The sequence below is a fragment of the Penaeus vannamei genome, chromosome 18 (genome assembly GCF_042767895.1).
Source record: "Penaeus vannamei isolate JL-2024 chromosome 18, ASM4276789v1, whole genome shotgun sequence".
Lineage (NCBI taxonomy): Eukaryota > Metazoa > Arthropoda > Malacostraca > Decapoda > Penaeidae > Penaeus > Penaeus vannamei.
Genome location: NC_091566.1, coordinates 36,154,231 through 36,166,730, shown reverse-complemented (window position 1 = coordinate 36,166,730; position 12,500 = coordinate 36,154,231). Strand labels below are relative to the sequence as shown.

The 12,500-nt window shown below is 35.4% G+C and overlaps 1 protein-coding gene across 2 annotated transcripts in view; it reads right to left on the bottom strand.

The window, feature by feature from the left end:
• The window catches only part of LOC113809645 (uncharacterized), a 14,325-nt gene that overhangs the window by 250 nt on the left and 1,575 nt on the right, over positions 1-12,500 (bottom strand). Inside the window, exons 2-4 of one of the 2 annotated variants that reach the window (XR_011399257.1) lie at positions 8,137-8,365; positions 461-528; positions 1-337 (exon numbers count right to left, since the gene is read on the bottom strand). The exon at positions 1-337 is cut by the window's left edge and continues 250 nt beyond it. Coding sequence is in view for 1 of the 2 variants with exons in the window: in XM_027361298.2 (XP_027217099.2) it covers positions 95-337; positions 461-528 (311 nt within the window). In the remaining variant the exon portion in view is untranslated. The remainder of the gene's footprint in view (positions 338-460; positions 529-8,136; positions 8,366-12,500) is intronic. The other variant, XM_027361298.2, reaches the window with a different exon arrangement.

Sequence of the window (12,500 nt, the reverse complement as noted above, 5' to 3'; positions counted from 1 at the left end):
TTTCATCCCTGGAGAATTTTTTATTCATTTTGTATTTTGCTATGTTTTAGCTTTGTTTTCATGGCCTCGATTTTTTTCAACTCTTCAAGCGACTTCAAATGGTGAAAGTTGTGTGCCGAAAGGGGCCAGCGTCGTAGCAGAGGCCCAGCGAGGACACCATGGAGAGCGTGGAGACGAATCCGCACTCACGATGCACACATGCGCACAAACGCACAAACTCGAGGTCGTGCAGAGTTTGCAACATTTTCATTATTACAAACATATACCATATTTTCATATCTGCAACATTACTAACTGCACGATTGTTTTTTCTGTTGGCATCATCTCTAGCAGTTCTCTGAAAAGATGAAGAGAAATGCAATAGTTTCAGATAAACTGGACAGAAAGATCAAGATCATATTACGATAACAAAGCTCATGCATTATGAAGAAAGTGAAGACAAAAAGCTCATAAAACTTACAACTTCACTGAGGAACCCCTCTGGCTTCCCGCCTTGTTTTTTTAACCCTTCCCATTGCGTCTGGATATCTGTAACATAAATGTGTATGAATAAAACTAGACAAATGATTGCATAAATAATAATCTTAATCAACAACAAAAAACATAGATTTGAGGTTAAATGATACCAGATAAATAATAGCCTAAATCATAATAACATTGTATCTAATTGTTGATATAATTATCATATCTATCATTACTCTTATTATTACCTCCACATAGGAGGTTACGTTTTTGGTAGCGTTGGTAAGTTCGTTTGTTCATTAGCAAGATAACTCAAAAATTTATGAACTGATTTTTATGAAATTCCTACCAATGTGCCTCAGCCCAACTTAGATGACATTAAGATTTGGTGGTGATGAATTATTAATCATGATAAGAATAATGATAAATTAGACACAAATAAGTTATAATAATAATAACAAATAAGTTGTAATAATAATAATGTTGATAATGAAGATAATAACAATAATGGTAATAATGATAGCAGTAATATAACAATAACAATAATTATTATTACTATTATGATAAGAATTACATTATTGATGATGGTGATGATAATGATAATGATGTGATAATGATAACAGTAATAACAATCATAATACTAATTATCATTATCATTATAATGATACCCCCAATCCCTGGCTCGTTGTTGAGGTGGGGGGAAGAGACGGGGACTGGGCCCCAATGCAGGGATCTCCCCTTTCTTGGGCCTCAACGCTCGACTCAACTAATTTTGCATGGTCCTTTCTCCCTTCTGCTCTTTCGTTTCCGTCCCTTCTCCGACCACTTCTACTGTCCACTTCCTAAGATATAAGAGCCGTGCTGAAATGATGAAAGGCTGACTTTGTGCTAGTCCTGAACAGCCTGAGGGAGCCATGTCTCTTACCCCTCAAAAGGAACCTGAGCGGTACAGTCTCTTTCCCTAACACAATCAAGGCTTCCCATGGCCTCTACCCAGGCAACCTTCTTCATCAATCACCCCATCCACTCTTATTACTATTTTACAGCCCTATACTCCCTCTTCCACATATCCACGTACTTTTACCACCCCCCAACTCTGCAAATATCTTATATTTAGCCCAGCCAAATGAGGCTGATTTTTCTTGATCGCCTCCAGCTCTTTACTCAGGCAACACTCTTCTCTTTCAACAATGTCTCCAAAAACAAGTAGGCAGAGCTCTTTTCTGTACCCAACACGATCGTTCCCGTCTCGTTATATATACATTTGAAACCCAAGCTATAGCATTATCAAATCTAGCTGATCTCTCCATGTAAGAAAATCTTTGTCTCACAAAATTCTCCAACCAACTCCACTGCAGAAACTATGGAAGATATTCAAAATTATTTGCTTGAGTCACAAAGTTCCACACCTCATGCTCCCTCACACTCAAAGTGACTGCCAATATCCATCCTCCCCCTACTCATGTTCCCCCTACACCCCTTCCTCCTACTCCCTCTCAACACAACCCATCCCCCTCAACTCCAACTACTGCCAATATCCATCCTCCTCCTACTCACATTCCCCGACACAAACTTCCTCCTACTCCCTCTCAACACAACCTATCCCACGCAGCTCCCACTACCCCAACATTAACTCTCCCTCCATCCCCTCAATCCCTCCCACTCCCACTCCCTCCTGGATACACACGTGAATCCCATATGTAAAACTATGCCCTTCCCCAGATCCTCCACATCCCAATACCCCTAATGATACTACACCAACCCCTCCCCCTTCCCTCTAATTCCTAATCTCACCCCCTTCTTCCCCTTTAAATTCTCCAACATGCACTATATACATATATAGCTCTCCTAAATTGGAATATTTGCAGTTTCTGTTCTCACAAACCTGACCATCATATCCTTTTTTCTTATAATCCATCCATTATCTGCTTCCAAGAGACTTTTCTTACACATACTCATATTCCAATTCCCAACTAATATTTTGTCTCTTTCTCACACTCCCTTCATGTCTCGTCTATACTTCACATTCAGATCTGCCCCTATGTCCCCTATGTAGTGTCCCTCTTTCAGTTCCACGCATTCTGTTGTCCTGTCCACACTTTAATACAGCCTGCACCTCTGCTTTCCCCTACCTATACTCTCTTCACCGTCTTCACAACCTGTCAGACATCCTTACAGAATCCCACAATTTTTGCTTTCACAACCTGTTCCCCTTCCTCAGACGCATACACATCCTTCACTTGATTTAATCCCCTTACCTAAACCCACCATAACCCATTCACACATTAGCTCCTTTACCCATCTTTAAACCTTCAATACTACTTAAGATAGCTGACACATTATTATCGCCCTTCACCACCTTTTAATATACCTTCCTATAGTGCTATACGACCTTTGATGTCAAGGCACATTCATTTTGCTTTTTAACCATTAACTATTCACCATTTTTATAATGATAATTATCACAATTACCATTTTTATAATGACAAGTATTATTGCTATTTCCATCATCATTATCCTTATCATTATAATCATCATCATCACTGTTACAATTTTCATTATCATCAATATCATCATTATTGCCTTATTATTATTATTACTATTATAGCATTTATTGTTTTTACCATCATCATTAATGATATTATCATTATCATTACTATGATTACTCTTATTATTACTTTTTTTTTCTCTTATTATCGTTTTCATTACCATTACTACTACTATTATAGCCATCATAATCATGCTTATTATCAATGTCATAAATATTATCATTAAAATTACTATTATTATAATTATTATTATTAATATCAATATTATTCTCATGACTGCAAGGATGATATTTTCAACTTTATATATAATGAAGATAATAACATTAATTATCATTATTATCATTACTATCATCATTATTATTGTCATAACTGTAATAATACTAATGAAAGGTTAAACAATAATAGTGTTAGAGTTATAGTAATCCAAACTATGAAGCATTAATATTTCATTACAGCCATTCCTCGAACTTCAAGACCTTATACCATTAAATGTGTTCCATGGTGGAATTCTGATTGCACCAAAGCATTTTGCTTAAAACGAGCAGCCTAGAACAGTTATCGCTACAAACAAGGCACCCCTCACCAGCTATCAGCCCTTATCTCCGTTAAAAGAGCATCTGCCCATCTTCGCCGTACAATCAGAAACAGTAAAACAAATAGCTGGCAAAATTATGTTTCCTCAATTACATCTACATCTATTTCAGCTGTTTGTCGACAGATACATAAATTATCAAGCAAACATCCCCAATCCTGCACCCGTCCTCCATATTCGAGATACTTCTCATTTCTGGGCCTATCGAAGTAGCCAATGAACTGGGCGACTATTTTTACCAAGTCAGTAGTGGCTCTCACCTTTCCCCACACTTTTCTTCCATTAAAGCCATTAAGGAATGCACCCTTATCACCTTCACCCTATCCTCTGATGAGTCCGATAATGCTCCTTTCTTCTTCTGAAATCAATGCTGCATTACAGTCATGCCGCAACACTCATGAAGGCCTTGATGGTATTCACTATCGTATGCTCCGACACCTCCCATATTCCTCTCTATACTTCCTTTCAACTATTTTCAACAACATACGGGAACGTCAGGAAATTTTCCTTCTCATTGGCGCGAAATTCTTATCCTACCTTTCTTAAAACCCAATAAATCAGGTACCCTACCCCAAAATTACTGCCCATTGTTCTAACTAGCTGCTTGTGCAAGCTACTAGAACAAATAGTTAACTTCCACTTAATGTGGTATCCGCCGTGCCCAAAGTACAGCAGACCCAATTGCCCATTTCGAGACATATATTACATCTGCATTTGCATGCCATAAATCCATATTAGCCATATTCTTTGATCTAGAAAAAGCATATGATACCACATGGCGGTACCATATTTGCCAACAATTGGAAACATGGGCGTCTTCATAAATCTTTTCTTTCTAAATGTACTTCCCAGGTCAAAATTGCCTCTTCCACGTAATCATCCTTTCCTCAGTTCGAAGGCGTCCCACAAGGAAGTGTACTTAGTACCAATTTATTCCTTCTTGCTGTAAATGACTTACCACCAGGAGCCCAGGCCTCACTATATGTTGATGACTTAACCATCTACGCATCTGGCACATCCATGCAAGATCTCTGTCAATTCCTTCAGTCTGCAATAACATCAGTAACTTCTTGGACCACTAACTATGGCTTTCGCTTCTCTACCTCCAAATCTTTCCCCATCCTTTTCTCTCGCTCCCGTATAGGTCCCAAACCTCCACTCTTCTTATATAACGCTCCACTCCAATACCATTCTTCAGGCAAATTCCTAGGCATTATATTTGACTCCAAATTGTCCTGGCGAGACCATATCTTGTACATCAAAGATAAAGGTCAACACCGCCTCCGAATCTTACAAACTCTTTCACACATCTCCTGGGGCTCAGATTGCAAAACTCTCCTCCATCTTCATGTTACCTTGATCCTCTCCACCCTAGATTATGGATGCCATATCTACTCTGCCTCAACCTCCCTTCGTGCTCACCTAGATACAATCCACCACAGCGGTCTCCGCTTAGCCTTAGGCACTTTCCGCTCCTCTCCAGTTGAGAGCCTGTATACTGAGTATGGCATGCCATCCCTCTCTCGACACGATGCTATGTTTGATTCCACCAACTCTCCCTTGCCAAACTAACTATTCCACAATCCTTGCTTCCAACCTTTACCTCTTCTCCACATTTACCAACTCCTTTCCCCATACGCATGGATACCCTCCTCTCCCATTCCCTCTTTCCTCACCTCCAACCTCTCCTATTTTCTGTCCATACCATTCCTCAATGGCTTATACCTAACCCCTGTATTTGCTCCTCAGTTTTCCTTGACCCACCAAAACCAGATATTTCCCCCTCTATCCTTCTCACTCATTTCCTTAACCATGTCTCCATTCATTCCTCCAGCATTCGTGTTTACACTGACGTTTCCAAATCCACCTCAGGAGCTGGATTCGCAGTAACCTTCCCAAATCGCACTTTCAAATACACCCCCCTTCCTGAATCTAGTATCCTTACTACAGAACTGTATGCACTCCTTTTTTTTTTTTAGGACGCATATACTCACTCCCCTCTTCCTCTTTCACTATTTTTACTGACACCCGTAACTCTTTAACCATCAAAGTTTATGCAGTCGACCAATCCCCTTGCCTGTAAGATCCAGAACTGGCTATTTTATCTATCCCCACATCATAAATCTAACAGATTTTGCTGGGTGCCCAGCCATTTTGGAATCCCTGGCAATGAACAGACAGATACTCTTGCATGCTATGCCGCAATGTCCACATCACCTCAACGATGCTTCTAACATATTCCAGCTACGGATTATTACCCCCACTTTAAAACCTTCTTCATCATCAATCTCCTCTTGGTCACCTCCATATCACAGGAATAAACATTGGGAGACGGCCCTCGCACGCTAATGTATTGGCCACACCCGCCTAACACAGGCCTATCTAATGTCATGCTCTGACCCGCCCCTATGTCCTCTATGTAATGTCCTTCTTTCAGTTCCAAACATTCTGTTGTCCTGTCCACGCTTTAAAACAGCATGTACCTCTACTTTTCCACACCTATCCTCCCTTCAGCGACCCCCCCCAATATAGACATCCTTACAGAATCCAACAGCTTCTCCTTCCTCAGACGCATAATATCCTTCACTTGATCTAATTCCCTTACCTAAACCACCATAACCCTTTCACTAATCAATCCCTTACCCTTCTTCAACCTTTCAACATTAAATAGTTGACGCATAGCAACTATCACCTGAAATTACCCTTTACTATACCTTCCTAAAGTGCTATATGACCTTAGATGTCTAGCACATATATTTTGCTTTTAACTAGACCATTTCCATTAAGAAAATAAGGGGGGGGGGGTGTTGGAACGTGTGAATTCCATAGAGTTTTGCTGAAAGGTGGGTTGAGTTACCGTATATTTTTTGATTTCTGGCATGTCAGCCCATAGAATTTCAAAGATGGTGGTTACATCCGTAGAGTTTCATTAGCCAATTTTGAGCATTTTTTTTGGCTAGTTTTACGCATTCTTGATTGTAATTATTCTTATTTAAACCTGTTTTACCCCATAATATCCCTGATATACTTCATGCCATCCCCTGCTAACGGGACTATCAAGATCGTCGATGGAGAAATAGTACTCAATCTCTTGAATGATTCATTTGCAGAAGAAACACCAAAAATCAATTAAATCATAGGATTTCATGCAGAAAAACATTTTTTTTTTTCAACTTAGTCTCTGGAAGGGCACATCGTTCTCTGTAATAATTACCACATCCATTAAACAATTTCAACACACCTTTTATTGTAACAATTAGAGGTTGAAGAGGGCGACGCACGTACATAGATCAAAAATGACACCGTCATCTTATAGAGCAGAAAAAATAAAGTAGGATAGAAAGAATTCTAAGATGCAGAGGCCTTATATTTACCATTAATAGGTGCATAAGGCCATTTTCCAAATGAAGTACCCGGCAGAGAACAAAAGATTCCACCAGTTCCACCTCGTCACAACTCGTCTGTACCCTCCACAATGACAGTCTTAAATGTATTGATAATGTTATTTGGTAATAATTTGACATAATAATTTGACGAAGTTTCGTTCGGATTTTGCATTTATTCCTAAATTTTCAATTTTGATTCCACTACTTCTCCCCTGTGTGTATCCCTCCCCCCTTTCAAACCCCCGATTCTCTACAGGTCCCCCAAGATTGAGAGGGGTAGGAGAAAAAAAAGAAATTGGCATGGCTGTCTTACTTATAATTACTGGTCAGGTATTATATCCGAGGCTCGACAACAGGTGGTTAGTACGTTTTAAATTGGTTTAAATGATAACTGGAAGACTGCACATATATATTGCATGGAATATTTATAATAATTATTAATAAAATATGTGTAACAATGTCTTTAAGGCTAATATTACAATAACCACAGTATTAATAAAAATTACTAACAGTTTGACATAAGTACGTTGGTTAATGTTATGTCTCGGTATTCAGGTTTGTATGATTACAAAAATGTTATAATGTATAAAAAAAAATGTGTCGGATATCGAGTTCGTATGCATTACGTTTTGTGCTTGTTTACTTTTGATGCTTTTCATTCGTTCTCTGTCGGACAGAGTTTGGCTCGTCTTACTGATTATACTGTTATTTTTGTTTTCAGAATAAAAAGCTCGTCTTTAAGAAAAAGATAGATATTGACATTTTTTAAAAGGTATGTATAACATTTTGACATTTACAGGTTTATAGTGACATCATCTCCCCCACACCCCCCCCCCCCCCCATTTGGAACCGTGCAATCGAATACATCTATTACCCCCCCTCCCCCCTTCTTTGGAACAGTCTCTGCGAGGGTGCGTCGCGGTCTTCAACAATTGTAACATTGTAACACTCCAAAGAGCAAACGACTCGGCAACAAATGAATATAAAATGATATCCAACCGCTACAACACTGGCCACATGGTAGAACATCCACAGATTCCAATGACAAAAACATACAAAACATAACATAACACCATTACCACATATTTATCACACAGTAATATGCCTTAACACTAATATCAAACATAATGATTGCCATAATACTCACGACACTACAAATCACAATAAAAATACTACGGAGAAGGGCCAGAGCAATCCCTCTTCTTCTTCTTCTTTCTTCTTTTATAGGGTTTTAGACCATTTTTTGTCTATATTCCCTGGATCCTTTCTTGCAGTTTTTCTTTATCTTCAGATTATATTTATTATTCTTGATCTTTGTAGAAATATCTTTGTATGTCTCAAGATGTAATACTTCTTCACAGGATGTTGATTTGCTCCTGTAATTAATAAATTTAAGTAAGGGTTTTGTATTTCTATTTTGTTCAATGCTTGTATTAATTTTGTTCTGTATGAATTAAATCTCGGACATTGTAAAATTAAGTGTTCTGGTGTTTCTTCTTGATTATTACACCATTGGCACATAGGGTCTGCTTCTATTTTTAGTTTGTGCAAATGTTTTTTAAGTCTTGTGTGTTTTGTCATGTCTTGCAATGGTCACATCTATTTTTCTGTTTTGTAATCTTGTCCACGGTTGTGGGTTGTGATCTTTGATTAGATAATTTTTTATGTTTAGAATTTCTTTTAAACTGTCTTTCCAGTTTTCTTGTTTTTTTCATTTTTATTTCTCTTATTGTGTTTGTTGAATTTTGTGTCATGGTTATGGGATCTCTAATTTCATGAGCTTTTTTTGCTGCTTTGTCTGCAATTTCGTTTCCTTTTATATTTTTATGTGAAGGAATCCACTGTATTTCTATTTGTTGCTTTTGTGTGTTTAATAATAGTAGTAATGATTGTATTTAATATATCATAAGTTTATATTTTCTTGGTTTGTAGTTTTTTATTGTTTGTATGGATGCGAGTCTGCTAATATTACTGTTTTCTGTAATCTATTGTTGTTTATGTAAATTAGTGCTTGTTTTATTGCAAATAATTCTGCCTCTATTATTTCTGTATTGTTTGGCAATTTCCATAAGGTTGTAATGCTTTTATTTTGTATATATATGGCTGCTGTTGTTGAAACTGGTTCTTTTATTTTTTATCCGTCTGTGTAAATTTTTTGGTAATTTTGGTATATGTATTTTCTATGTAGTGAAAATGTTGTTGTATCATTTGATGTGGTGTGTTTTTATTCATGTTTTACATGGTTTGTTTCTATGTCTTTTATGATGTCAGACCATGGAGGGATTGGGGAAATATTAGGGACTGTGTCTACTTTTAGTTTTATTTTCCATTTCTTACATGTTTCTATAACTTTATATAGAAGTGTTTTTTTGTCTTTGTTCGGTTTGAAGTTTTCTATGCATTTTATGGATAATTGTTTTATTGGTAGATGTTTTCTTTTTCTAAATTTTTAATTAATTGAATGCATTCTAATTCTTTTATCCTATTTGTTATTGGCATTTGATTTGTTATAGTTTGCAGTGCTATTATTGGAGTTGATCTGAGGGATCCTGTGGCAATTCTTAGTGCATAGTTTTGAATTTGTTCTAATTTTTTAGATTCATTTTTGTTTGTTCCACTATATATTGTTACTCCGTATTCTATAATCGGTTTTATATATATATTAAAGAATTTTGTCAATGTCTCTCTGTTTGCTCCCCAACTCAGTGAGGTTAATTTTTTCATAATATTCATCCTATTCATCGATTTTGTTTTTACATATTCAACGTGTTTTTTCCATGTTAATTTGGGGGCATCGAATATCATACCTAATTTCTTATGGTTATTTGTGTATTCTAGTTCTTCGTTTCCTATTTTTATTATTGGATTTTGTTCTAGTTTTTTTATTTGTGAAACACATTACTTTACTTTTGGTTGGATTTATTTTGTTTCCATTTCTCTGCCCATTCTTTTATTTTGTTTAGACTTTGTTCTAAATTTTTTTTTGCTTCTACTAGATTCTCGTTTGATGTTATTAGAGTTATATCATCAGCAATTACTTTATCAGTTTCTTTTGGGAGTTTTATGTCTGACATTACTAAGTTAAATAAGGTTGGGCTGATTGGAGATCCTTGTGGGACTCCAATTAATATTTTTCCGACAGCTGATTTTTTTTCCCTGATTTTAATTTGAAAAGTTCTATCGCATAGGAAATTGTTTATCCATCTTATTATTTTGCCGCTTAATCCTATGTTTTTTGTTTTTATTAGGATAGTTTCATGATTAACTATGTCAAATGCTTTTTCTATATCGAGACATGTTATTAGGGCATACTTTTTTTCTTTAATTGCTTCTCTGATTTTCATTTTGATTATCTGTATTGCATCTATTGTGTTTCGATTATGTCTAAAGCCTATTAGGTCTTCATCTAGCTTATTTTTCTCTATCCACCAGTTTATTCTTCGTGTAATTATGTTTTCAAAAATTTTGCCTATGCATGGTGTTCTACTAATAAATCTATATGAGTTGGTTTTGGATGGGTCTTTATCTGGTTTGTAAATTGGATTAATTATTGCTATTTTTAGTTCTTGTGGGTAATCTCCTAATTCCCAATATTTATTAAAGTTTGTTAAAATTATTTCTATTATTTTGGGGGGGCATTTTTGTAGAATTCATATGTTATACAATCTGGCCATATGCTTTCCCATTTTTTGTATTCCTTATAGCGTATGCTAATTCTTCTAATGTTATGTCTTTATTTATAACATCATCATTGTTACTATTTAATATTTCTTCTTTTTCTGTTCTTGTTAATAGTTTTTTCTGTTTGCCTACTGGTTATGTTTTCATATTTTCTAAATAGTTCTAGTTTTATTAGGATGACTGGGTAATTATTACTTATCAGGGGGTAGTTACTTCTTGTTATTTTTCCTGTTTGTTTTTTTATGAAATTCCATATTTTTTTTGTGGGGGTCTTAAAGTTTATAGAGATGCAAAATTTTTCCCATGAATTCCTTTTTTCCATTTCAATGACATGTTTTGCTTCTGTTACTAGTTTTTTATAATTGTCTGTTTTCTATGCGTGGTCTTTTCCTCCATTTATTATATGCCTTATTTCTTTTTATTATTTCATTACATTTGCTATTCCACCATGGTTTGTTCGGTTTATTATTTATTGTTTTACTATTGTAGTTGAAAATTTTCTCTCCTGTTTTTTCTAACAGTTCTAACAGTATTTTTATCGTTATATCTACATTTATTTTGTTTATTTCTGAAATGTATCTCTGCCATCCTTCTTCTGTGAAATTCCACTTTCTTTCTAAGTTTATTGAGTTTATTTGATAATTGTCTTCTTTTATGATTATTGGAAGGTGGTCGCTAGCTAGGCGTGGGCCTGTTGTAATTTCAAAATGATTAATCGTCGGTGATCCCAAAACTAGGTCTAATGTAGATTCTTTATTCGTTATTGAATCTACTCTGGTTATTTGTCCTTTTGGTGTTAGAAGTATAATATTATTTTGATTTATCAAATTGACAACTTTTTCATGTTACATTATTTAATTTATTGTTATTTGTGTTCCAATTGGGATGGTGTGCATTGAAGTCACCTATTATTAATTTTGGGTCTTGTAATTGATCATGATAGTATTGAAATTCTTCTTCTCTAATATTATTACAAGGATTATATATTAATATCATATTAAGCCATTTTTCTTTATATTGGACTTTTACACCTAGGATTTCTATCCAATGTTGGTACATATCATTTAAATTTAGTTTCCTAAATTGTACATCTTTTCTAATTCCTAAAATTAACCCTCCACCAATTTGATTTTTCCTGTCTTTCCTAATTATATCATAATTATTTATTTTAAAATTATCTTTATCTTTTAACCAAGTTTCGCATAATGCGATTACACCTGGGTTTTCTTTATAGATTAAATAATCTAATTCTGATTCTTTTCTATGGATAGAATGAGCATTCCATAGAATTATTTTATTCATTTATTAATCTAATTATTTGTTTTAGAATTGGGGTAAAATCTTTTGTTGTTTCAATTATTATTTCTAAAAAGGATTTCTTTGAATTGATATTGTTTATCAAATTTGTTATTGCTTTTATTATAGTTTTTGTGGTAGTTACCCAGTTTGAATTCTCTTTATCTTCTTCTTCTTCTTCTTCTTTTCTGTTTTTTCCCTTTTGTTTTTCGGTCTATGTGTTTGGCACAGGTGATGGGTGATGGTGTATTTGGGTTAAAGGTGTAGTTTTTGGGTTTGGATGATGGGAGTGGGTTATAGGTGTGGGTAAAGTCCATGTTACTGGCAATTGTTCTGTATTTGTATTTTTTTGTTTGTTTGTGTGGTTTGGTGGTTTTGCTGGTTCTGTTTTATTTTGTTGTTTATTTGTTTCTGGATTGGGTTTCTCTCTGTATTTTGTATTTTTTGTCTCGGCGGTGTTCTCTGTCCTGGTGTTACATTTTGTGTTAATGTTATTGCTTGTGAATAGCTCTGTGGTGTATTCTGGTTCTGGTT